We start from the raw sequence: 27,717 nt of genomic DNA, 5'->3' as shown, positions 1-27,717 counted from the left end.
AATCTTATGAGCCTTAGCTTGTCTATCAACTTCAGTAACTTCCTCAGTTAGCAATTTCCTCTTAGTTAAACTACTATTATCCACATCCATAGTGAAATGTTCGGTAACCTGCAAATTTACATCATGCTGTAATTCACTATCCAGACTGACCACAGATTACAGTCTCTGTGAACTGTCGCACTCGATGGTCAAAATCCGAATCGAGAAAATTGAATGGATAGCATGGGTTATGCTTACCGCCGAGGTATAGCCTATTAACATCATAAATAAATAATAAACGAAATTTTCGTTACTTTTTATTTTGAATAATTATAGATCGTCAAATTACCATTAAAATTATTTATTTAAAAAAAACCTTTGGAAATTTAATTTTCCATAATTTATAAAGAAAAAGATTTATAATAATTTGAATAGTTTTACATTTTCAATTTGTTTTGTTTGATCACATTTCACATATTATTTTACATTACTGGTCGTTAGAGAGCAGCACTATCGATTTGTCTGGCCCAACAATAAAAGTGGCCCATTATTTCTTTCTCTGTCGGTTGAGTAGTTAAGAATCTGTTTCCTTTTCCGTTCTCAGTTTCTTGATGTTGTGAGGTTGACGTTGCATGGACGCTGGTTTGAAGAGATGTTAATGTATCCGGTTGGATGAAGCTTTAAGAAGAGTGATTTTCATTTTGAGTAAGTTATTTGTAGAAGGTAGCTATTTTATCGTTTTGTATTTGTGAATATTTTATTTGTTTTTTTTTAGGTATTTTAGTTCGAAGTAATTTTGTTTGGCGGTCTTTGTTGAATGAAGCGTCATTCGTTGGTAAACCCCTGTTTACCTATCGTAATTTTCGGTTACATTATTTCATTTATTTTCTATGTTTTTGCGTCTTAAATGAATCTTAGCGGTTTTCCTCTCGTTTACGTACCAGTTCTAAGGCGTGTGTGCTCAGCTAGACACAAGCACCGTTTCGGTTCTTGGTTTGTATTAGTATGTGGGTTTTATGTCTATCTTCGTGGTATCCTTAAACATTTATTGATCCATCTAAAAGTATTTTAGTTGTACGTGTTATATTTATTTAATAAAATAATTTTCCTATAACCATGCTTAGTCGTGTTTTTATTTTAATTCTTAATTTCATGAACTTAGTTCAAGTGTGTTTCAATATAAAAACTGAAAATTTTCACAAAAAAACATTTTGTGTGACGATGTATTAGTGCATAGATGATTGAAGGTAAAATCCACAACTACCTTAATAGGATTAGTTTGAAATTATAGTTTAATGCTGAGTTACTAACTTATGCAACAGCAATACACAATTCCCCAGAGGTGAAAACAAGACAATAGCTTAAAATATGTATGTAACAGTGGTTTAGATTCAAAATAAATAAAAACCAAACGAACCAAGTGACAACATTCGGCTTGGTTCAGATAACCTCGTTAATCTGATGGATAGCCAATTGACAGATAAGTTAACGGTAAATATTTATTTGGGCGGTATTTCCGAAAAAAATTGTTAAAAATCCGAAAATACCTTTATTTTATGCTCTTCAACTTCCTCTTTTCATTAAAATCAGTGGAGGTTAGAAATTCCAAATACTTTAGGAGATATCGAATTTTTAAATTTCTTCATATGTAGTTGAGCGGTATTTGCGAAAAAAAATGGTAAAAATCCGAAAATACCTTTATTATATGCTCTTCAAATTCCTCTTTTCATTAAAAGCGGCGGAGATTAGAAATTCCAAATACTTTAGGAGATATCGAATTTTTAAATTTCAGCACAAAACCAGTGCATTCCTGTGGCGTGCGTGCACCATTGTTTCTTGTTTACGTACGAGTATCTATTTTTTTATTGGATAATGATGTCACGTGATTGTTCATGATAGGCCAGAATTCAAATGAACTAATACGTGATTATTTAGTTCAATTATTGTTTAAAACGGTGTTTAATTACTGCCTCCAACTTAAGTGAGTTTTTAACGTTTCTAATTTTAAAGTCTTATTTGTTATTTTGATATTGTTGCGCAAGTAATAAGTAACAAAAAAATTTACGTGAGTTGTTACTGTACATCCTTTGTTACGGGTTTGTTAAGTAAGGTCAGTTACATTATAAATAATTTAAAACTAAAGAATAATTAAAATTAATTCACATTTTTAATATCACCTTAGTTTGAAAGTATTTATAATGTAACTGACCTGACCTAATCGAACATTTTACTGTTCGCCGTCTGTCCGGGTTTGTTTGGTCAGGTCAGTTACATTATAAATATTTTAAAACTAAACAGCCATTAAAATTAATTCACAAAATAATTTTTAATGTGGGCTTAGTTTGAAAGTATTAATAATGTAACTGACCTGACCTAATCAACCATTTTATTAATTACGCATTCACGTATTCACGAACACACGGCAAAATAACAAAAATGGCGCCGCGCGAATGGTTCCACAGGTCTTGTATTGCAAAATTAAAAAATTCGATATCTCCTAAAGTATTTGGAATTTCTTATTTCCGCCGCTATTAATGAAAAGAGGAAGTTGAAGAGCATATGATAAAGGTATTTTCGGATTTTTAACATTTATTTTCGCAAATACCGCTCAACTACATATGTTGAAATTAAAAAATTCGATATCTCCTAAAGTATTTGGAATTTCTTACCTCCGCCACTTTTAATGAAAAGAGGAAGTTGAAGAGCATAAAATAAAGGTATTTTCGGATTTTTAACATTTTTTTTTTTTCGGAAATACTGCCCAAGTAAATATTTACCAAGTTAACTTTGAGTTGAAAAATTAAAATGTGTTTTATAACTCGTATTTAACCTTTTGTGTTGTCTTCACTATATTTGCTGCATAGTCTAGGTTTTGTTGTCTTCATGTATTTAAGGTTATTGTTGAAACCGTCTTGTTAGCCTACTCTGGTTTTCTGTGCTATTATTTTTTCATAACTAAATTCATTCCACAGTATTTTGTTGCTATCTGATATTTGAGTGTTCGTCTTTGCTGTCATGTTGTCCATAATACCTGATTAGGTTCATTGTTGGGTTTATGTTTGACAACTGATTTTGGCTTCTACCCTGTGGTTTTAACTTTTCATTTTTAATTTATTATTCTTAATGTGCACGCTGGTAAAGCGAAAAACATCTTTAGTAGAAACATTAATATTTCATTATAATTCCAGTCTGCTTGGAATATTACTACTTTTATTATTAAAAGAATTCTTATATTGTCTAAAGATGTAAACAAACACACAGTCCCATATCGGAGAGCAATTATTGGTGGCGGCAGTATCAATGCACAGGTATTTCCAAAACCCAATCTGAATTTAGAAACACTGTTTTTACAATAGAGGAATATCTTTAGTGTTCAAAAAAGTGTTCTTTGAATTAATTATATTCACGGAAAGCAGCGACATAAGAAAATTACCAAAACTTTTTTTTTTCAAATATTAAATTATAAAAATCAGGGTAAATATTTACAATCGCGGTAGATGCAAAAAAAAATGCTAAAAATCCGAAAATACTTTTATTCTATGCTCTTTCACTTCCTCTTTTCAAATCAACCGGCGGAGATAAGAAATTCCAAATACTTTAGGAGATATGGAATTTTTAAATTTTGAACATGTAGAGTAGCGGTATTTGCGAAAAATAATTCTAAAAATCTGAAATTACTATTATTATATGCTCTTTCACTTCCTCTTTACATTAAAACCGGCGGAGATAAGAAATTCCAAATACTTTAGGAGATATCGAATTTTTAGATTTTCATCACAATACCTGTGAATTCAGGCGGCCACCATTGTTTCTTGTTTACGAGACGAGTATGATTATTTTCCCGCGTAGATGAACCGACCATTGATGCTTGTTTACGTTTATGATTTTTTATTTTCGCGACGTAGGTAGAACGACTACATCATTTTCTACTAATGGCAAAGGAATGTACCCGCCTCTAACGTATCTGAGTTTTTAACGTTTCAAATTTTAATGTTTTATTTGTTGCGCAAGTAATAAGTGTTTAAGTAAAAAAATTACGTGAGTTCCTACCGTTCATCCTTTGTCCCGGTTTGTTAGGTCAGGTCAGCTACATTATAAATACTTTAAAACTAAACAACCATTAAAATTAATTTATATTATTTTTAATGTCTGCTTAGTTTGAAAGTATTAATAATGTTACTGACCTGACCTAATCGACCATTTTAATTAATTAGGCATTCACGAACGGTAAATCAAGACGCACATAAAGTTCTGCCATTCCCGATTACACCCGAACCATTTACCTTCGGCCAACCTCGGTTTTATTTATTAATATTTATATTTATCTGTTTATTTTAATGTAGCTATACTAACCTAACTAACCGTCCATAGTGTTTTAAAGTGTTTTAATGTAGCTAACATAACATAACTATAATAAAAGTATTTTCAGATTTTAATAGATACTCCTAAACAAGCAACAATGTAGTCGTTCACCTACGTCGCGGAAAAAAAAATCATACTCGTCTCGTAAACAAGAAACAATGGTGGCCGCCTGAATTCACAGGTATTGTGATGAAAATTTAAAAATTCGATATCTCCTAAAGTATTTGGAATTTCTTATCTCCGCCGGTTGATTTGAAAAGAGGAAGTGAAAGAGCACAGAATAAAAGTATTTTCAGATTTTTAGCATTTTTTTTGGCATCTACCGCGACTCTACATATGATGAAATTAAAAAATTCGATATCTCCTAAAGTATTTGGAATTTCTTACCTCCGCCGGTTGTTTTGAAAAGAGGAAGTGAAAGGGCACAGAATAAAAGTATTTTCAGATATTTAGCATTTTTTTTGGCATCTACCGCGATTGTAAATATTTACCAAAATCAGTATTAATTTTTTATTTGCTCAATATTACAGACCTGCCAACTCTCACGATTTTGGCGTGAGGCTCACGATTTTAAGGTCCATCTCACGCCCTCACACCAAAATAGTGTTTCCTCACGATTTTTCGGGGCCCCAAGATTTTGTTTGTAAAAGTTACAAAACAAGTTTTACGAAAGCTTACAGCAATGAGTTTCCATCAATACTCGAGTCACGTAAAGGAAGCAATTTTGCGTTTTGTAGCGTGTGCCGTGCTGATTTTTCTATCTCGCATAGTGGAAGAGGAGACATTGTGAAACATGTCGCTACAAAAAAACACAACTAACACTTGAAGTGTATTGCTTCCAATAAAAAATTAATTTTGCTGTGAACAGTGATAATAGTGTTACACGAGCAGAATGTTATTTTACATCTTTTTTAGTTGTGGCCCTGCATGATCACTACACGACAGCGCTAAATTATGTTCAACTAAATAAAATCTGCAACCTATAATTTGTTGAAATAAATTTTGAAGCAGAGGCCATGTAACATATGTACAGGTATGACACTTAAATTTAAAGATTCTCATTTGTTTTTTATATCTAACCTGTATTTATGGGCCTGAAAATTTTTATCGAGGACCTCATGATTTTTTTAATTTGAATGTTGGCAGGTCTGATATTAAAATCAATAGAATTTTGAATAAATATTATTTGTATCTTCGATTAGTGTTAGTTATATTCATTATTTTTCAATGGGCACCTCCATGACAACTATCAACACAACTCCAACACAACTAACTTCTTGAAGTGGAAACGTCTTGGCCCTGACCATAACTTTCTGAAAAACATTTGCTTATTAAGACACAAATATATAATGCTAGTAGTGCCTGTAGTAAGCAGTAAAGGTTTCTGATGAATGTTTAAAGAACTCTATGCCAGTGGTTTCAATAAGATGATTACTATTCAAGTTGTAGCAGTTATGAAAAGTAATGCATCTAATATTTCTCTTGTTGACAACGAACCAAGAAGGGAGTGAAGGTTAACATCGTTATTGAAATTTTGATTCGGGTTTAAAACATTGGTAAATATGTATTGTATGGATTATCGCCAAAAAAATTTTTAAAATCTGAAATAACTTTCATTATATATGCTCTTTTACTTCCTCTTTTCATTACAGCCTGCGGAGATAAGAAATTCCAATTACTTTTGGAGATATCAAATTTTTAAATTTTAATCACTATACCTGTACATTCACACGGCGTTCACCATTGTTTTTTGTTTACTAGTATCAATTGTTTTTTATTGGATAATGTTGTCATGTGATAGTTCGTGATAGGCCAATATTCAAATGAACCAATAGGTGATGATTTATTCATTTATTGTTCAAAACGATGTGTAATTACAACAGTCACTTCCGCTGTTTGTTCATTAGATGTTGTAGTCGTTCTTGGAATTGTATCATTATCGTGTTACTTTCTGTCTTTGAAATGGCCTGTGTTTCTGGGAATAGTCAGCTATGCGGCGGGTGTACCTTGCATGTATTCGATTTTGTGCATTTGTGTGATGATTGGAAATTTTTGCTTGAATTTTTAGTTGATCATGGAGTTTTAAGTAGTGAGGTAAAGTGCTACCAATGTGGGACGGTAATTGAGTTGGCAGAGGACAGCAATTTTTTTCAATGTCACCAAACAACGGTAACTCGTGCCAGTAAAAGAATTAAAAGGGTAACTTGTTCTTTCAAAAAATCTTTCAGAACCAGCACGTGGTTTTCCAAAAGTAGACTTTCGGTTGAAACGATTATTCATCACTTAAATGCTGTTTTCATTCAGAAGAATTGTAATGTCAGTTTGAAAACCGTCGTAGATTGGGCGTCCTTTTGTAGGGAAGTATTAATTAAGTGGAGTTTGGACGTAAATGTAGGGAAATTGGGTGGGCCTGTGAAAGTTGTCGAAATTGATGAGGCAAAAATTGGTAAGCGTAAGAACAATAAGGGGTGGGTTTTTGGCGGAATCGAGAGAAATTGTGATATTTTTCTCATTCCTGTCAAAGATCGTACTAGCATAACGCTCCTGCGCGTGATAAAGAAGTACATTTTGCCTGGAACAACAATTATAAGCGACTGTTGGCGTGCTTTTAATTGTCTTTCTCTGCATGATTATCTTCACCTGAAGGTTAATCATAATATGAACTTTGTTGATCCCGGCACAGGGGCGAACACCCAAAGAATAGACACACTTTGGCGGGAAGTAAGGCAGAATGTACCTCGATATGGTCGACGAGTTGACCACTACGTCACGTACCTTGCGGAATTCATGTTCCGTCGAAGGTATCGCGACGTAGGTGAAAGACTACATCATATCCTACTTATGGCAAAGGAAGTGTACCCGCCTCCAACTTAGGTGAGTTTTTAACGTTTCAAATTTTTATGCTTTATTTGTTTGGATATTGTTGTGCGTAAAAAAAATTACGTTCGTTCCTACTGTTAATCCTTTGTTCCGGTTTGTTAGGTTAGGTCAGCTACATTATAAATACTTTAAAACTAAACAACCATTAAAATTAATTTAATTATTTTTAATGTCCGTTCAGTTAACAAGTATTTATAATGTAGCTGACCTGACCTAATCTACCTTTGTCCCGTTTTGTTAGGTCAGGTCAGTTACATTATAAATACTTAAAACTATACAAGTAAAATTAATTGATATTATTTTTAATTTACTGTTATTTTGAAGTATTTATAATGTAACTAACCTTACCTAATGAAAAATTTCAGTTATTTAGGCATTCACGCACGCACAGAAAAAAAAAATTGTGACGGTCGAATGATTACATAGGGCTTCTATTGCAAAATAAGAACGGCGATATCTCCCAAAGTAATTGGAATTTCTTATCTCCGCAGGCTGTAATGAAAAGAGGAAGTAAAAGAGCATATAATGAAGGTTATTTCAGATTTTTAAAAAAATTTTTGATAATAATCCATACATTACATATTTACCAAAATATTTAATGAATTTTTTATTTAATCACTTAATGATATTTTTGACTAATAACCCAGTATTTTTTATTGCAGCTTATGTGCAGATTGCTTGTTCTTGATATACGTGAAGTGCCTGTGATGAAACTCTCAGCTCGCTGTTAGTCTCATGATGAAAATACCTTGTTCCCAAATCATGTTTCTGAGGTGCTTTTAACATTCCTGAAGTAATGGTTTTCTTAGTCACTCACAGGTTAAATTGTTCAACATTGCTCTATAATGGAAATAATTAGGATGGAAAACAGTCTTGGCCCCCAGCTGTAATGTACGGACATTAAATATCCCTGTCTTTTTGAAAATAGCCTCGGCTACGCTACGTTTCTAAAGATCTCTGGAGAACCACAGGATCAAGTTGCAGCTAGTATCAAGTAAACAACACTGTACTTAATCTTTTGTTTTGTGACATACAAATAAAATCAATTTTTCATATGATCCTGCTGATTTCTGAACATTGAGAATAATTCAAAATATTTGAAATGAAAAGAAATAGGGATATAGTTAGGTTGTCTGGCCATTTTCCACTTCGATAAACCATAACATTGTTGCTACAGGACTAGAAAACTGGGAAAAGTCAAGGAATTCTTGAAAATGTTAAGGGTATATAATGTTTTTCTGGAATTTATTCTTGTGCTAACAAAAGTGAAAAAAGAAAATGGCTTTCATTGATGTTTAGACACCTAAAACATTCTGAAAATTTTAAAATCTCAAAATTTGGTTGATTTTTTCTTGTGACTTCTCATGGCTTTTCTCTGTATACACACAGTTTAAGGGGGGGGGGGGGAACATTTACGCATGTTAACATATGTGTTTGATATTCTTTACTCAGTAGTTTGAGGCAAATTGATGGTAATAGTTTGCAAACACATTTTGATTTAAAACTGTTAATTTACTATGCTGCCATTTATTTTGATGGGCGTGCTTACCTGCCAACTTTTACGGATTGTCCGTAAGTTTTACGGATTTTAATACTATTTTACGGACGTCTTTAATATCTTACGGATTAATTTTTGCGTGGTGGTTTATTACCATTCACTGTACCAGCCCTGTATACCTGCCAACTTTTACTGTCCCGGCCATGTTACCGACGCACCGACGGAAGGCGGAATGAAAACAAAACAAGAGATAGTTAGTTATTTGTATATGGTTTGGACTGCTCTACGTTTGTTTTTCACTTAACGCAACGTAAAAGTGCTTCCTTAAATGGAGGAACGGACCACAATTGTGACAGCCCTACCTCCTTGGTCTGTTCCTTGTTCCTTATATTATTTCCAAAATGGCTGACTATTGTTCGTAATTCCAATGTAGTGCTGCGCAACCGTTTTTTTTTTGTTTGTATTTACGTGATGGGAACGATGAGTAAGCTAGCCAACAAGAAATATATTCAGGCTTACCGTGCTGCGTATAACAACGAATTCTCGTGTATTCTGAAATCGCAAAAAGGAGATACTTTTGTGTTTTGCACAGTGTGCCGGTGTGATTTTAGTATTGCTCATGGAGGTAGGTCCGACATAACTACACACGTTAAGAGTCCTAAGCATAGGAAAAATGTGCTTTCTGAGGAAGAAAATAAGATGATGATAGCTTTTTCACCAGTACTGCACACTCGGGGTTGGAAGTGACGAAAGCAGGCACTGTTGATGTCAAGTGGGCTGAATTATCAAGAGTTCGTGAAGTAGATGGCTTCCTGAAGTATAACAGACTTGTCAAATGCTATCAATTCTGTCAATCCCCACAGTAAATTCAGAATGTGAACGCATTTACAGTATGGTAAAATAAACAGAACCCAATTTAGGTCCTCCATGTCATCTAAAACTTTGCAGTCTATTTCTGTGTTGAAATCAAGGAATTGTGTTTGTTATGAACAAAGATTTACCTCAGATTTATTAGGTAAAGCAAAGAAGGCAACTGCTGCACATTCTAAGTCTTAAAATTGCATCAAGGATGATAATCAGGAGATGACTGAAATATGTAGTGTAACAAACATGTGATCTAGCAAGGTATGTCTTTAAGTAATCTTGTTTAGTGAATACTATTGCTTTTGTTTTGTACTTGATCATTTTGTTTTTCATATGCATGCTGTGTAAATTGGCACATTCTGGATAGGTTTAGTTTCCCAGTACATTTACAATATTGACTGTATGAGGCTTTCATTCTAGGCCATCAATATGCCCTTCATGTCATTAGTAAATTAGCAGAAACCAAATGGAATAGAAAAATAGAAAATAATCGCACCTAAAGCATGTAAAAAAATTTCCGCATTTGATTTACGATACATTTTTCCAATTTAAAAGTTTTCTTGATGACCAAACTAAAAAGATGGCAGGTATGGGCGTGTGTCAATAATTCATCACAGAATTTATTTACAATAATGGATTAATAGCGAGAAATTTATGAAAGGTTAGGGCATGTGTGTTAATATTAAACAAAATATATGAAATTAATAACCAGACTGTACATAAGATGCTGGTAGGGAGGAAAATGGCAATTGGAATCTGGTAACCCCAACTTGTGAAACCGGCCACTTCAGGTAAACATGAAATAAATATAGTTTATATTATTTGTAATTTAAATTACTTAACAATTTTGGCTGTGCACATTATTCTATTAAGTGATTCCCAGTTTAGTACTATTATTTCTTTTCATTTTAACATAAAATTTTAGGTTAGCTTAGGTAGAAAGGGTAATTCATAATCTTTCAAATACATTCAAAGTATTTTTAATGTAATTAACCTAGTCTACGCTATTTAAAAAAAAATATAAATGTACCCAACCTATTCCAACTGATCATTATATCACACCAATTGTATTATATAAAAGCTAACCTAACCACTCAAAGTGGTAAACTACTGTACTGGTAAAAAACTTGGACGGTTGTAAATAGTGAGGATAAAATGCAACATAACTTTTTTCCAGAAATAAGTCTTTCCTTCAGAGTGACCAATAATTAATTTTAATAGGATGAGTTCTACTGAGTAAAAACATAAGTGCAGTTTAAATCTTGTGCTAGTAGTTTCTTCCGAGAAAATAGGTTTTATTATATAATTTAATTTGGTGTAGGCTAAATATTTTTTTAATATGAAAATGGGTTACTTGAATGGCATTTACAACCTTTTCCTGCAGAAAGTGTTGACATTAAGTGGTGCTGCAAGATTGTATTTGAAAAGTCAGGGGAATTTTTCAATTTATGTATGGAAATGTCTGGGAATTTTGAAATGCCAAGCTAGTAGCAACCATGCATAAATACAAAAAAAGATATTTGATTTTATTTCCATGCGTGCACAGTGGCAACATGAATCAACAAACATTATTTTGCTCTTTTTTGAATAGCTATTTACTTCATTGTGTGTTTATTTGTGATGACGCCAGTGTGTGTTCACCAGCCCACATGTCATTGTAATCGGAGGCAGAAGCTTTCAGTGCTATTTTACCTCGCGCCTACTAGGATATGCTAGTGGCAAATCATGGCAGAAACACATTTACATTAGGGAATTACATTAACATCAATATCATATTAGTAATATTTCTGATAATGGAAAACATTACGTTAATTATAAGTAAAACATATCTCCTATATTAATAACATTTTGTAACTCAGAATTGTTTGGTAGCTCATACTTAGGAATGTATGCCCGAGCTTTATTGCGTAAACAACACAGAACGTGAAATATAAATTTAATTAAGTTTAATCTCTAAATAATTATTTATTTAAATCTTCAAATGTTTTTAGCATTTATATTAGTACTGTGAATTAATTTTAACAGGAGTAGTGTCTCGATTAAAAATGATAGTCAGCAAGCACTGTTAATTGTTTGGATAACTAATTATTTTGATAAATATACTCTCTGATGGAAAAATGTATTTGAATAGTGCTGTTTTTATTATCTCGTTTTCCTGTGTGTTAATTTGAGGGGTGGGTGGTACAGTGTTTGTATATATCAGGGGTTATTAAAGTTTTATCAACTGTGTACTACTTGATATTTTTAGAATTGTTGGTGTACCACTAGTCTCTAGGCCTGCTTAATCTTTTAGTTTAGCTACGTTATTTGTGAAATTTAGGAAAAAATGAAATGTCTATTGCAATATGGCTGTTTTATGTATAACAACTCAAACCACAATTTAAGACAATTATTTCAAATGGAGTTCAAAAATTAAAATACATAAAAAAACAGCTATTTTTAGAGGGAAACTTGTTTTTTGTCCATTATCTATCAGGGTCAATGGAACTTGACAGCATTTATTTGTGTACCACCTGCAATGTTGCCACGTACCACTGGTTGGGAAACCATGGTCTAGATATTCAGGATAAAATTTATTTAACAGTTTTTTCATTGCTGTAACTGTTTTTCGGTTATCTGTGGACACCTTCATTCCAGCTTACCACCTTTTTTGTCACAGTTGCTGCCATAAAGTTGAGATAAGAAGGAATGCACTATAAATTGGTTAATTGCTTGTCTGGTTATGGTCATAATTTTGCGCTTTTGTTTTTGTTAGTTTTATTTAAAACTAGTTTACAACTAAACAAATACACAAAAAATTATTTTAATTTTTACTATTGTATTAATCAAATTTTAAAAAAAGTTTTGTTTTAAAGAAATTCATAGTGTATGTATTCATTTCCAGTTTTTCCACTTAAAAAGCCCTATTTTTGATAAAGGAAAGTAGCGCAAAGGCATAATTCTAGCTCTGTATGCGTTGAAGTGCCTGTGATGAAATACAGCTCATTCTGACAATAATGAGGAGAGACACTGTTCCCAAAAATTGTTTCTGAGGTGCTTACAGCTGTTGTTGATATTCAGTTTATGCAAATTGTAGTTTGCTTTCAATGTTATCATCATTCGTAGTTTTTAAAACCAGATTTTGTTTAATTTAGTATGACTAGAGACAGCATCTATAGCATGTTATACATCTGTACTTCCCTGACATTCAGCTTTGTGTCTTGCCCTTTGCTCCATATTTTGCATTTACTCCTATTTTTTTAGTCATTTGTAAGTAGAAAATTTTATTCCCTTAAATTACTAACTGCAACTTACATTCATTAAAATATTTCAAGGCAGTAGAAGTTATTAACTATGTAACAGGGTGGCCACCTGACCGGGGGAAAAAGTTGAAATAGTTGGGGATTGTTTTGGTGTAGGGAAACCAGTGAATTTTTTTATTTTAAGTCAATCAAGTTTAAGAGAGCTTATTCTAACAACTGAGGAGTGAAAACTGGAAAAAAAGACAACCAACGCATCACTATTATAGTTGCTTTGCTAGTGCATTGACGCATTAAATGTAGTCGTAAATGTTTTTTTCTTTATAAATTTTGGTATGGATTGTCAATTTATTTTTAACTTGCAAAACAGTTTATTTTGGTGCAGCTTCTCAAATGTTTGCCTCGATGCGTGTGTAGAAGTGCCTGTGATGAAACTCTCAGCTCGCTGTCAGTCTCATGATGACAATACCTTGTTCCCAAATCATGTTTCTGAGGTGCTTCTAAAAGCCTGGGTACCCATTGGGCGTGCCTTGGTGAGTCTGAAATGAGCTGCACCTTGCATTGAAGGGAATGCAAACACTGTTGGGTGTTCTGGATACTTGTTGGATTTCAAAGGCTTGTGGCCTCGGTGCGGCTTGCATGCAGATTTGCCTAGCCTCAGGCTGTGGCAGTTGTGATTCTGTGAACCACAAGCTCCCTTTAGCACAGGGGTTCTCAAACGGCTTTTGAAATCCTACAGGTAATTGTGTTTGAGGAACAGAAAACTGTAGTCATTCAAATAACCCAAAGTGTTAATAATGTTCGCAGGCTTTCACGGCCATTGTCTGTATTAGCTTGGCTTCTGGGTTGTGGCAGTGTCCTTGGTGAATAAATCACCGACGTTGCGGTCGACATTGCAGTCGCCATCAGGGAGCAGTTACCTGCTGAAGCCAAGTTCTGGTTCTCCCTGATGGCGACTGCAATGCTGACCGAAACGTCGGTGAATTATTAGCCAAGGACACTGCTACAACCCAGAAGCAAAGCTAATTCAACCTACAATGTTTTTAAACAGTGTGTTATATCTGTCACATAGTGGTGTAGTTGAGTAATTTTTTTTATACCTGGGATGCTCTCGGCAACTCTGTTCTCCAAGCGATGTGCCATGGGAAGAAGGTAGTTGAAGTTTACTAATGTACATGTACCGGTGACTGCCTGCAGGCGGCAGCGAGGGGTGTGAGGGGCCGGCACCATGCACCTGTACAACCTGACGCTGCAGCGCGCCACGGGCATAACGCACGCGGTGCACGGCAACTTCAGCGGCACGAAGCAGCAGGAGGTGCTGGTGTCGCGGGGCAAGTCCCTGGAGCTGCTGCGGCCGGACGCCAACACGGGCAAGGTGCACACCCTGTACACCGTCGAGGTGTTCGGGATCGTGCGCTCGCTCATGTCCTTCCGGCTCACGGGCGGCACCAAGGGTCAGTGCTCCTGTCAGTCTTTACCACCTGATGGCTCACTTATTTAAAAATTGTGTGGGACCCAGCAATGTGAAGAAAAATAAATTAGTATAGCATACATCAAACTATTAAATTGTATAGTTGGTAACGGAAAAAAAATTTGCATAAAAATGTTTTATATTTGCAGAACATTTTCCAACACATCTGATCTGTTAAGAATAGATTGGTTGAAAATTTTTATTTTAATACAGTAATATTTAAAGGGTTTTAAAACCCGAAGGATGGGTAGATATTGTCTTATATTTAATACCCATCTGATGGTCTACTATAACTTAAAGGGAAAAAAATGTAAGATAGGTCAAATTTTATAACTTTTGTGTTTGCAAAAATATACGTAAAAATTAACTTTGAGCATTACACAAACAACAGTACAGTCAAACCTCATAAATACGAATCCGCTTAGTACGAAATTCCCGTTTATGCGAAGTACTTTCACAGTCCCGGAAAATAAAGTATGATTTCCTATGCTATTCAGTACTTTTAATACAAAATACGGTTAATATGAATTACGAAGTTGTTTTGATCCCTCAAGTAGCTGTTAACGTGTATAAGTAAACGGTTAATACGAATTTCACCGCCTAAGTCTAAAGTAAATCGTCTTCATAACCGTCATGTAAACAAACGTTTCTCCAAAGAACATGTATGTATTTTACAGCGCAAAATGGTCGAAAAACAAGATGAAAAGTTCAACTCTAGTGGCGATGTTAGTAACTAAACTAGAAAAGATGCCATGTTGTAAACTGAAAACGAAAAGGAAAGAACTCTATACCTTATTATTATTATTAGTCGTCGGAAGTGTACATACGTAGAAGTTTAAACAATCTATGGAAAAAAGTTCTGATATTTTCCATTGTTCACGCACGTGTATCTTAACCTCAATTTTGAGTGTTAGTTGTTTTGTAATATGACTGCGAAACGTAAACGCAACGAACTTACATTGCAAGTTAAAGTTAAAATTATAGAAGAAGTAGACAATGGAGAGAGAACGAAAACTGAAATTGCGAGAGAATTTAACATCCCGCAATCATCGTCGACAATATTAAAAAATCGTGAAAAGATTGAATCGGCTTTTGCGAGTTCGTGCAGATTATCAACAAGAAAAAGAATGCGAGGCCCAAAACATCAAGAAATGGAAGCCACCTTGTTGCAGTGGTTTTAAGAAATGCGTGCAGCAAACTTGCCAATTTCTGGATCTATTATTCAGAAGAAGGCAGACTACCTAGCATTGAGGTTAGGAATTTCAGCAATGGTTGGCTACAACGGTTTAAGGATCACAACAATCTTGTTGGCAAAACTATGTGTAGGGAGTTGGCAGCAGTAGATATGACCAAAGTTAAATGTGGTAAACAATGCCTAGGTATAAGAAAAAGATAGTGCAAACCAGAATTGATGCTTTTTTTTTTTAAACCAAATGTTTGAATTGAAAATGTGTCATGAATGCAAGTTTATTGAAGTTTGTATTATGATTTATTCTGTAAGTGTTGCATTGTGTTTGTTTTATTCAGTGTTTACATATTGTCATGCATGTAGTGATGCCAGCTTATACTACCAACGGTGTGTATAATTTTCTTAATAATTGTAAATATAGGCATTAAAAGTTCAATCAATTTTTTTTGTCATAATATCCCAATAGTTTGGTTAATACAAACCCTCGTTATTACAAAGTGCTAAAATATGGTCCCTTCAGGTTTGTAATAATGAGGTTTGACTGTATTGTTTTGATCCACAATAAAATACAGTAGAACCCCTGTCATACACTTTTCAACGGAGGGCACAAAAATGGTGTATGATGCGGGAAAGTGTATGAAAAGGGAATGGCAATAATGAAATTTTTTTCCAATCTAGCATACCAGCACAATGCCATATTAAACATAAATACATATGTGTAAATAATTGCATTACATTAATGAAAGATATGAATTCATCATTATATTATACATATATAATAAAACCACCAGAAATGTAAAATACAGTCCATAATCAAGTAAAGCTGACATGAGAAACAGTGGCCTTAAAAAATGTTATGAAGTCCTTTCTTGGAGGGGGGGAAAAGTCACCAAGCCTAAATTAGAAATTTAAAAAATTAGGTTATTGTAAAAAAAAATCAGAAATTTTTGCTTGTTTATTACATTTTACAAACAACTTTATGCAACAGAACAATTTTCAATAAAATTTTAACTTGAGAAACGTAAAATACAAAACAATCCAATAGTAAAAAAACAATAACAAACGGGTATATTCAGTTCAAAGATAAATGACTGCACAAAATATGAGATCCGTGCCTTGGTAAAGCACGTGCACCATTTTCATGATCATTTCTTGTTTGCGCCACTAGTCTCGCTTGGTGCTGGCCATAGATGCTACTAGCGAAGTGCACAGTCTTCCTGATACTATCCATATCTATGGTGTAATAAAGTTATTTTCTTACGTTTGCAAATGTAAACAATGATCGTTTTTCAAAATAAAAGCATTAAAACGGAGTTTATAAGGAGGAATATAAAAAAAATTTGCGAATTTTAGGACTTTTCCGCTTCGTAAAAACGTATGAAACGGGAAATTAATGGTTTTATAAGTGTATGTTCCGGGAAAGTAAACCATTGTAAATATAGTACTTTCGGCGGGACCGATATTAATCGGCGTATGACACGGGAAAATGTATGAAACGGGAACGTATCATCGAGGTTCTACTGTATATTATCTTTGGCCTGATTGGTAACAATATAGGGTTTCAGTTTGATGAAACAAGTTTGTTTTAGTTTTAAGACTGGCATTGTTGATGGATATGGCAGTATGAACTGTGTATTGGGTACTGTAGGAAAACATTTTACAATCAGTTATGTATGTAATGTATGTTGAAATGTGCACCCATTGTTATGTTGTGTTGGTTGATGCACTTTGTATCTCTTGCTTGTTAATTTAGTAACATGCAAGTCGTAAAAAGTGCAAAAATATTTCAAGGAAAGCATCGTTGGAGCTGGACTCTACGCCCAGTTGCTTGGTAATAAGCCTTGGCACAAGTGCTCTGCTTAGGCTCTGTTCTAGTAATTTTCTTTACTGTTTTTGGTTCTATACTTAAATGTACCTTTAGTTCAGTTTAAGTGAATATTAGTTTACTATTGCATATAATAAAACTGTACTGTATTTACAGGAATAAGCCACACCCTCAAATAAGCCTCACACCCCTATTATTTAGATATTGTTCAAAATAATTTGATTAGAAAGAGCCTTGCCCCAAAATACTTGGTTAGAATGATCCTCACACCAGACTAGAACATAACTTGTAACCAAATTTAAAGTTATTCTGGAATATAGTAATTATTATTTAAAATTAATAATTGCTTTAAGACTTTGTTTAATAGCATTATTGGTACCAGTTTTAATATTTGCTAGTTACTTTTTTTTTTAGCAGTAAAGACATAAATTAATTGTCCCACATAGAAGTTCACAAAATAGTCGGGCATCAATGTGAGATTACAATATATTTACCTGTGATTCTAATATGTATCTGAGATGGAGATTGTCAATAAATAGTGTATGTAACACAGACAATTACAATTATTATCCGAACAAACAAAACATGCAGAGTTGACACCCGGTTGTGTAATCTAGCTGTAGATAGTACTTGCAGAGCAGTAACACAACGTAGAGATGAGCAAAAATTATTTTTAGTACACTTGGACAAAGTAGATAATGAAGGGCAGCAAGCTTTGAAGAACAGTTATCCTTGACAGCATTTAAACCCTTATTTTACAACATCAGTTTGTAGAAGGAATTATGACTATAAAGTCTTATATTAATAATTCTCGAAGTTATATCTTTTGATTGTAATAATTATTGAACATTAACTTCTTTATACAACTCAATAATTCAAATTATATTCTGTTATATCACTTTAAAATTGAATATGAATTTCCTTTCCACAAGACTTATCAGAACGTTCTAATTAGAACATTTTTTAGCACCACAAAACGTTCTTAAACCAACAATTGTCTTTCTTATAGCTAAAATATTGAAATTTTAAAAAAAGGCACAAAATGTTTTAAGTCTTGTTTGATATCAAGGCATAGATGCCTACAAAATCACTCGTGAGCATTCGACACTTGCCAAACATTTTTCACATCCACCTTTACGAGCACCCATTCCGTGACTGCCCGCGCCAAGGTTTTTCACCTGTCTCCTGTTCATCATATTTCCCCGTCATTGTGCCACACCAATGATGTGCTAGTGGTGGTAATGTATGTTGCGCTTGTAAATCAGCATACTTTAATTTATGACAATGTAATTAATTCTGATATTTGAGAGCATTTTAGGTACTGGTTGAACTCACTCTACAACAGTCATTTGCATTATTTTATGCCCTAATGTCGGTTTAAATTATGAGTTTAAAATTTCTATATTTTTTGTTTTTTTAGATTACATTGTGGTTGGATCAGATTCTGGAAGAATTGTCATCTTGGAATACGTCCCAGCCAAGAATGTCTTGGAGAAAGTCCACCAAGAGACGTTTGGCAAGAGTGGTTGCCGCAGGATTGTCCCGGGCCAACACTTGGCTATTGATCCGAAAGGCAGAGCTGTTATGATTAGTAAGTAGTGGTGATTGTGTATTGTCTGCGTCGGTGGGGTGATTCACAAGGGAATATCACAAGATGTGCAACAGTTTTATTGTGGTTACTGTGGATTTTGTTGGGGTTAGAGTATAAAAAGGTTATCCTTTATGAATTGGGTAATGTGCATTTTTAAAATTTAAAGCATAGAATTTGTTATTTTGTCCTTTTTATTTTTAACAATTATTACGAACGCTGGGCTGCAGGTAAACACTCAAAGTGAATAATTATAATTAAGGCCTTAGAAGCTTCAGCCCAGAAAACAAAACAAAAACAACGATAATCACAGAGGTGCCCAGACGTCGTATAAAAGAATTTTATTTATAACCTCCTAGCAACTCTAGTAGGCTATGTGAATCGGGGGATGAATACTACTGAAATAACAAGACTGGTGGTTTGATTTATATAAGTGCCCTTTTACTTAACTAATTTACGTTTGATTTTATCTTTTAATTACATTGGTATTAAAACATCTTGATTACAAAATGGAGGGAGCCCCGGGGCAACAAAATACATATATAAGTAACAACATAATACCTCTTGAATTTAATACTGGTTTTAAATTGGCTCGCAGGCTCAAAAAAATTAATTATGTCCTGTGTCCTGGCACCGGAGGTTTCGGCAGATTAACGTCCAGAAGAAATCATTTTTAGTAGAAACTCGGAGTTAAACTTGGAGTGGAGCTTGCAGCTTGCAGCTAATTTTGGAACTTGGAGCTCGACTTGGAGGCTGATTTTGGAGCTAAACTTGGAGGCTGAATTTGGAGCTAAACTTGGAGGCTGAATTTGGACCTCAAATTGGACCACAACTTGGACCCCGCCTGCAACCAAAGTCCCAAATTACTTAGACTGGTTAACAGGCGGCTAAGCCTGGGCAAGACTATGCCCAGTGAAAGGCAAAAAAAAGGGGGGGGGGTAGGGATGACGACAACTTACCCAAAACAGCGGGGTGAAGTTCATGTCGGCTGCCTCCAGGAGCAGGGAAAGCAGCTCGCGGCACGGAAGTTCTCGATAATCATGGTTAGAGAAAATGAAATAAATTTAGATTCACAAAAAAAACTATTGCGGGCAGCAAAATTTAAAACTAAGAAGATTGAGGCCTCTATGCCTTGACGTTGGTGACTACATGACGTAGTGTTGAGTCTTGGTCGAACAACAGAGATTGACTCTCGCGGATCGCGACGCGTGGTCCGCACAGACCAGATGCTGCCCGCCGAATCTCCAAAAAATGGCGTTGGGGCGCCTAATTAAAGTAAGCAACTGCCCCCAGCCAAAGAAGGGGGTGGTGGTGATTGCCCGAAGGTGTCCGGATATGCCCGAAGGGGCGAAGCAGACTACAACCTGTTCGCTGCGCTCACGCGAGTCGTAGGCGAACTAAAATCGCAATCGCACTGCGACTGCTGCCAAGGTCGATTGTGACAAGCTGTCTCTTATGGGAGGGAAGAGTATTGCACTCTGGTGGCCAAGACGAGAATCTGTCTGGAGGGTCACAGACACGTCCGCTAGAGTGCAGTGGGCGCGCTCGCGACCAGCGCTCAGAGCAAGGTTAGGGATTTTTCCCGCCGCTAGACTTCGCTGATGGCTCTGTTTGACAAGTGGGAATGTCCTCGGGGAGGCAATGTTCCCGCCTGGGTTCACTGGGGGTTGATGCTCCGGGTTGGAGTTCCCGAAGCCACCGGTGGGTGATGAGGGAAGGGGGGTTTAAATTTGCTAAGTCGTCTGGGAAAGGCGTCATGTGGACTGTCTCGAGGCGTCGCCGCTGGCTGTAACTTGGTCCAGAGGCGTGCTTGCAAAACCCTTACGTATGCTTGCCTCCGAGAAATGAAAGTTGCTAGCAGTGGGGTTGGGGTAGCGTTCGCTAACGCGAAAGTCGTTCTGTTACATAGGGAAGACGTGACGCGAACCGCGACAGGGATGCTGCGATCGCAAATCGTCAGCAAACAGTATCTGTTTGAAGCCTGCGAACAAGCGCAGGTGCACTGGGTTGCACAAGATTACGTCGGAGTGTACAGTAATGGAAACAATATTTAATAAAATAAAAATTACAAATTTATTATTTGGTTTCCTTCTTTAAAAATTAAAAATTAAATTTAAATTCGTACATTTGTGCCTGAAAGTGGCACTGAAACGGCACACAATTTCAAGCTAATATTTACTAATAAAGTAGCATTTAACTGGGTTATACAAATAAATTCAGAATAGTAGATTTCCTTGTGCTGAAAATCAATTCTGTGACTTGATGCTGTGGTGGGAAAAAATTATGCTTAAGTTATTAAACTAGATATTTACATTTTGGAGTTAGTTGGCTGTTACCAATCTGAACTACATCAGGCCTTTTAATCTAAACTTGTGATATTTAAAATTAAGAGTACTTAAAAACAATTATGTAAATAGGATGAAAGTAAATGAGGTTTTGTTGTAAAGTGTTTGCAAAATAGTGACACATGATTTTGTGCTAGTTACACATCTAATATGTATTGCAGATAAAGGTAAATATTGTTGAATGTCGTTGAGTACATCTAACTGGACTTTTGAGCCAAGTTGAGATGATACTACATGCTTAACTCCACTCTACTTATATTTACAGTAAACTATTTATTAGAAATATCTGTTGAATGTCTTGGGTAGACCTGATATAAGAAAAATTAAATTTTGCTTTTGGTACTGGACTGTTTGACTGATAATTGTTTTCAATTAATACTCCTGGAATGAGGCATTTTCTTTTTGCATTACCATGGAAACCTTTTGGAATATTTCTCATTAACATTTTTCTGTTTTATTAGACACCTATGTCCTAACAAGAGCTATGCTGATAGATTTCCAATTGATTAATCTGCCGATATTGTCTCTCAGCAATCTGAATCATGCTCTGATGTTTCACGCTGATCAGCTACCATGTTAACCTGCAGGTGGGTTGCATCTATAGTTTTGGACTTACAGCTAACTTCAACATTAGGGTTGCTCTTGAACATGGGTCACAACGTATATGTCTCTTGAGTAGAGTTCTATAGATACAAGTGAAGTCTTAGTTCCTTGTCTCAGCTTGTCAGCACTTAAAAAAAAGATTGCTTTTTTTATACCCGTTTTCCCTTTGTCTGTTTTACATTTTTTTTACCCATCTTTTTCCTGAAGATTGAAAATGCAGCAAGTTACACTTTGTCAGTTGCTTCTAAAAAAAACTGCACGTGCTACTAAACTGGTCTGGGGAAAGGGTGTGGAAATTCTCACAAAAAATATTGTCTAGATAATACTTAAAAATTGTATGAAGTGCCAGTTAACTGACAGATGAGAAGGGGGGGGGGGGGGAATCATTGACACATCTTAACGCATCCAACAGAATGCGCACACACTAACGCTGGCTGAATTATTTTTATTTTTTATCCTCCTCCAGCCATCACATCACGAGCGTCTATCTGGCCGGTAGACAACAGATGTGGCAAAATGGCACAGTTTAATGTACTTCACGTGCACTGCTCAGATATTTTACTAAACTATTGTTATCTACTCTTGACAGTATTATTAAAAACTAATACAAGCTAGCTATTAAAAATCCAATTTCCAACCACAAATTCATAAAATTAATTTAAACAAAATTAATATTTACCATTATTCCACGCATCTGCTGTAAAAAAATTACTTTAAGCAGTAGGGATGTGTCAGTTCCACATTTCTTTGATTTAATTCCACAATTTCCCTTGATTCCTGGTTGGATTCTGATTCTAATTCCCAGTTTTACTTTCTTTCTGAATGAAATTATGAAAGTTGAAACTAAGGAATTACTTTTAAGAAGTCTAAATATACATACATTTTCTGAGAATTTACATTTAAAAACCTTACAAGTATTGATTGTAATATTTCTGTTACTAATCCCCCTTTCTCTTTTAGACACCAACACCATATCAGCACCTGGTATTAAAATTATCATGTTTAGTCTGCAACTGCTAAGTTACTGCAGCATCTGTTTAGCTACAGGGGTTCACAATCAACAAATATCTGCAACATATGATTTAAAATTCATCAAAATATAATGAATTTTATGTTCTTGAAAAATTTAACTCTTCTGCCACAATCTTCTAAGTCCTGATTATTGTGTTTCAATTGATTTAGGTCCGTGAATATTTACGTTGACATTAAAACTGATAGTGAAATATTTTCTGTTCATTGTAATTCAAATTCACAATAGATTGATAACGCAAGCTATCGCAAAGGCAAATAAAACAACATAGTGTTATATTCACAGAGTATTATATTAAAAACTGAATACAGTTAATATAAAAAAATCGTGAAGATTTTGTTTAACAATGTTTCTACTGTAGCTTTCAGCTTGGAACTAATGTTTGCGGTGCTGACGTCTTGGGTACGAAAATAAGGCGACTTCCAATTTTCGTATCACTCGTTTATGTAAAAATGGTCGCCTTTTATTCGGACCAATATAGTATAAAACGTTTTGAAATATGTAAATTTTTAAAAATTAACCTTAAAAATTGTTCAAAAGCTTAAAGATATACGTTATATTTTATTTTTTTCCCACAAATGCTGAACGTTATATGCGGGAAGCATATATAAAGACAAAAATTATGAAAGGGAAATATTAACAGGGATATATGGAAGTTATCAAGGGAATAATTTTTGAACTTAATAAACGGGAAAACTTGTTACGTGAGAACGTCTTAAGCGAGTTTTACTGTACTTTCCATTGTCTCAAAGGCAAGTTGGTCTGCTTGAGCATATATGGGCATGCCCTTGGATCCCACAGCACAACACAGCAACACCAATCATTAATCCGCTACCCCCTTACTGCTGTCCCAGCACCACTGCTTATCCTTAGTTCCAGGGTTTCCATTATGTATTTTAAATATTAATGTGTAATGAAATACTGAGAATGGGAGGTGTTGTGTGCAACAGGTGCAGTGGAGAAGCAGAAGCTGGTGTACATAATGAACAGAGACGCGGAGGCCAGGCTGACCATCTCGTCGCCCCTGGAGGCCCACAAGAGCAACACCCTCGTGTACCACACTGTCGGGGTGGACGTGGGCTTTGAGAACCCCATGTTCGCCTGTCTGGAGATAGACTACGAGGTGAGCAGGAGTGCCAGCGCTGGCTCGTTGCACCATGTTGAGTTCTCGCACGCCGACTGCTGCAGTGTGCGAGGAATGTTGGTGCGCATATCATTTCCACCTTGTCGCCTTTGGTTAGGATCATACTCCTGACCGAAGTGAAACGAGGTTTGGGACATTACTGTACCATGCTGTCGTGTTGTATTGTTCGTGATGTTGATTAGTTTTACCAATTACTGGATCTCATGAATACAGGCCATGCCATGGTGTTGGCAGGGCAGGATGATTCCTCGGTGGTTTGCCATTGCTTTTGATGCACTGAAGGTGACAGTGACATCACAAACACCCGGTCCAGAACCCAGGGAGTTTTAATAAATCCCCTCCCTGGCCGGGAATCTAACCCAGCCAGACATGCTAGCCACTGACCAAGTGGGTGGACATGTTACAATTATCTCATTTATATCCCAAGAATTGATATCTGTGTAGATCTTTGGTTTTTATTGTGCCATTTTCTTGGTTCATGTCATTCCCAGACAAGATTGTAAGTAAATTTTTAGGTTCGCTTTCTTATTAAGAGAGTTTCCATACTTGGATTTTGTTAGTGTTAAATAGATATTGCTTAAATTAAAATAATTCAGAATTTAAAGGTTTTTCGAATTGGAACTTGTAATTTCTTTCCTGACATAAACTGAAAATTGCTAATGTCTTAAATTTATAGGTACTAGAGTCAAAATACATTAGAGGTTTTTTTTGTTTAGTCATTAGTTTTGATGTTTTCTGATTTCAATGTGTCTAATGTAATTTTTTTGTTTGATAATGTGAATGATGGCACACGTGATATGTAGGCATTGCATAGCAATACAAATTCAGACCTGCCAACTCTCACGATTTTGGTGTGAGGCTCACGATTTTAAGGTCCATCTCACGCCCTCACGCCAAAATAGTGTTTCTTCATGATTTTTTGGGGCCCCAAGATTTTGTTTGTAAAAGTTACAAAACAAGTTTTACGAAAGCTTACAGTAACGAGTTTCCATCAATACTCGAGTCACGTAAAGGAAGCAATTTTGCGTTTTGTAGCGTGTGCCGTGCTGATTTTTCTATCTCGCATAGTGGAAGAGGAGACATTGTGAAACATGTCGCTACAAAAAAACACAACTTAACACGTGTAGTGTATTGCTTCCAATAAAAAAATTAATTTTGCTGTGAAAATGATAATAGTGTTACACGAGCAGAATGTTATTTTACATCTTTTTTAGTTGCGGCCCTGCATGATTACTACACGACAGCGCTAAATTATGTTCAATAAATTAAATCTGCAACCTATAATTTGTAGAAATAAATTTTGAAGCAGAGACCATGTAACATATGTACAGGTATGTCACTTAAATTTAAAGATTCTCATTTGTTGTTTTTTATATCTATACTGTATTTATGGGCCTAAAAATTTTTATCGAGGACCTCATGATTATTTTAATTTGAATGTTGGCAGGTCTGCAAATTATCTTTTGTTATTTTGTGAAGAAGGGGAATGAGTTTGTTTACATGTGAAACTAATGTGAATATTATATCTAAACCTGATTTTACACTACATTTTTTTGCCATGGGATGTGATACAAATGTAATTAATCAATTGAAAAAAATTCTGCTTGCTGGGAAATTTCAAAGAAATTACCTTGTTTAATTTTGCATTTTAATAATTTTAAAGTGCAAAGAAAAATCTTCGTATTCAAAACAATCTTACCCTGAGTTACATTTTTCGACGTGCTACTTAGTTCAGTTTATAACATCTAAAAACATTCATATTGTGTACATTCTGTCCTGTTTGTCATATAATAGGAGTTAGTGCGTGGCTTTTAGTGTTACAAGAACAAATTTTGTTCATTAAAATTTGAGGGCTATTGAGATGTAGACTTAATTCAATTTTTTTTTAGGAAAAGAATTCTGTTTAAATCATTGCTATAAAAATTTATGTAATAAAGTTAAAGAAAACCAATTGTAAGAAATAATACAAAAATGTTTTGACACATTTGCCTTATTTTAACACCTCATTTGGAAAGATTGATGTACTTTTTGAGGGGGGGGGGGATTCCTAGCGATAAGCTATTTATTGCTGTGCAAATTAGAAAATGCTTAATGGTGATAAAAAAATATAATTTTGGTAAAAATTTAGTCTGTATGAAAAAACTAATTAACACCATTTTGTGCCATGAAATTTAAAACGTACAGTATTAGAAATCTTAAATGTGGGGGGCCATTGTTGCTGAGTAAATGCTATAGTCGGCGCATGGTAAGTTCGTACTTTTGGGAAGAACTGTTGAAAAATGGAACTAAGAATATTTGGTTTACTATTGTGCAATTTGTTTGACAAATAAATAAACAAAATAGGACGACATAATTTATCAAGCTATTACGTTTCCGTACGTGTATATGAATACTGAAATAATTTGTATTTGTTAATTTTATATGTAAGTTTTTAAACACGCGTGGCAACGATATTTATCGGTATGTTGGCTACACACTTGAAGAAATAGTTCCTTAGTATGTAATTTTGAACAGCTGAAATAACGATAAATATTGCTGAAAATGTTTCACATATTTTTACTTCCAGATCCTGGAGTAATATTGTTTAATATATACAAAAGTTAAGTTATTTTGTTTACAGATGACTTTGCAAGCTGTTGCGGATGAATCACCTACGTAACTGTGTGTCGGCCCGAGCCATGTTGAACGCTTGTTTTTGTTTGCTCAAAACGACTTCTGATTTTCCGAAAACATCCCGTGTATTTGTGTACTAATTAATTTTCTAATTTTAAAGGGTTGTCTTAATTGTAACTTGTGAACTATTGCTTTTACAGTGTAACTTTGTGTTAGTTATTACGGTTTGTTAGGTTATTAAAATGAATGTAAAGAAGGAGACAGCACGATATTATCAACGTGGCACGAAGTTACGATGTTAATAAATACAGGTCAACTGGAACAGGGTGATGTCGCAGAAATGACAGCATTTCTTCTAGATCTGGGCGTCACGACCGTGAAAAAGTGAGTGACTAATTAACACGTTATGAAAGTATGTGCGTGAAAACATTCCGTTAGGTTGGGGCGTGTTTGTAAAATAGTGTAATAGTACCTTTCTCGCAGCTTTCTTGTTTTGAATGTCGGGCAAATTACAAACAGACACGTTCTTATATTTTCGTTTATATATTAGGTAATGTCCCACAAGCAAAACATATTAAATGTAAGGGCATGTACACAGATAATAACCTATCCTCAACCAACATAATGTAACCTAACCCAACCCAAATGAGGTTTATTTACATGAAATTAGGTTTGGTAAATTTTGGTTAGGTTAGGAAACATAATTGTCAATAATTAGAATGCATTTTAAAAAACTTGAGTAGAAATTCAACTCTACGTAGGTTGTTGTCATGACTTTTTGTTAACACCTGTAACCATAAATAAATACAGCATTTGAATATATGCTCAGGGTAAATGTGCTAATGTATGCTTTTTAATTACAGGTGTTCTGGATAACGTGTTTAGTGATATGTAATTTCTCTGCTGTGTTTATATGTGATTCTTAAACATTAGTTTCATTACAGGATATAACATAATATTGATGGTAGTGATAATTTATTGCTGAGTTTCAATTTATTTAATATATTTATTTTATTACAGATTCTTAAGTTAAGTTTTTTATGGCAACAATTTCTTTTCTGCATTGTACATACTTAAGTGATATAGT

The 27,717-nt window shown here is 34.8% G+C and overlaps 1 protein-coding gene across 2 annotated transcripts in view; it reads left to right on the top strand.

Annotated features, from left to right (window-relative positions):
* The first annotated feature begins 574 nt into the window (after positions 1-574).
* The window catches only part of LOC134538461 (splicing factor 3B subunit 3), a 143,526-nt gene continuing 116,383 nt past the window's right edge, over positions 575-27,717 (top strand). Inside the window, exons 1-5 of one of the 2 annotated variants that reach the window (XM_063379792.1) lie at positions 577-684; positions 7,025-7,215; positions 14,020-14,276; positions 18,728-18,898; positions 23,824-23,996. In XM_063379792.1, the coding sequence (XP_063235862.1) occupies positions 14,051-14,276; positions 18,728-18,898; positions 23,824-23,996 (570 nt within the window). In that variant the 5' untranslated portion in view covers positions 577-684; positions 7,025-7,215; positions 14,020-14,050. Of the gene's footprint in view, positions 685-7,024; positions 7,216-14,019; positions 14,277-18,727; positions 18,899-23,823; positions 23,997-27,717 lie in introns of both variants that reach the window. The other variant, XM_063379791.1, reaches the window with a different exon arrangement.

The sequence above is a fragment of the Bacillus rossius genome, chromosome 13 (genome assembly GCF_032445375.1).
Source record: "Bacillus rossius redtenbacheri isolate Brsri chromosome 13, Brsri_v3, whole genome shotgun sequence".
In the NCBI taxonomy this organism is placed as follows: domain Eukaryota; kingdom Metazoa; phylum Arthropoda; class Insecta; order Phasmatodea; family Bacillidae; genus Bacillus; species Bacillus rossius.
This window is presented reverse-complemented; position numbering and strand designations above follow the sequence as displayed.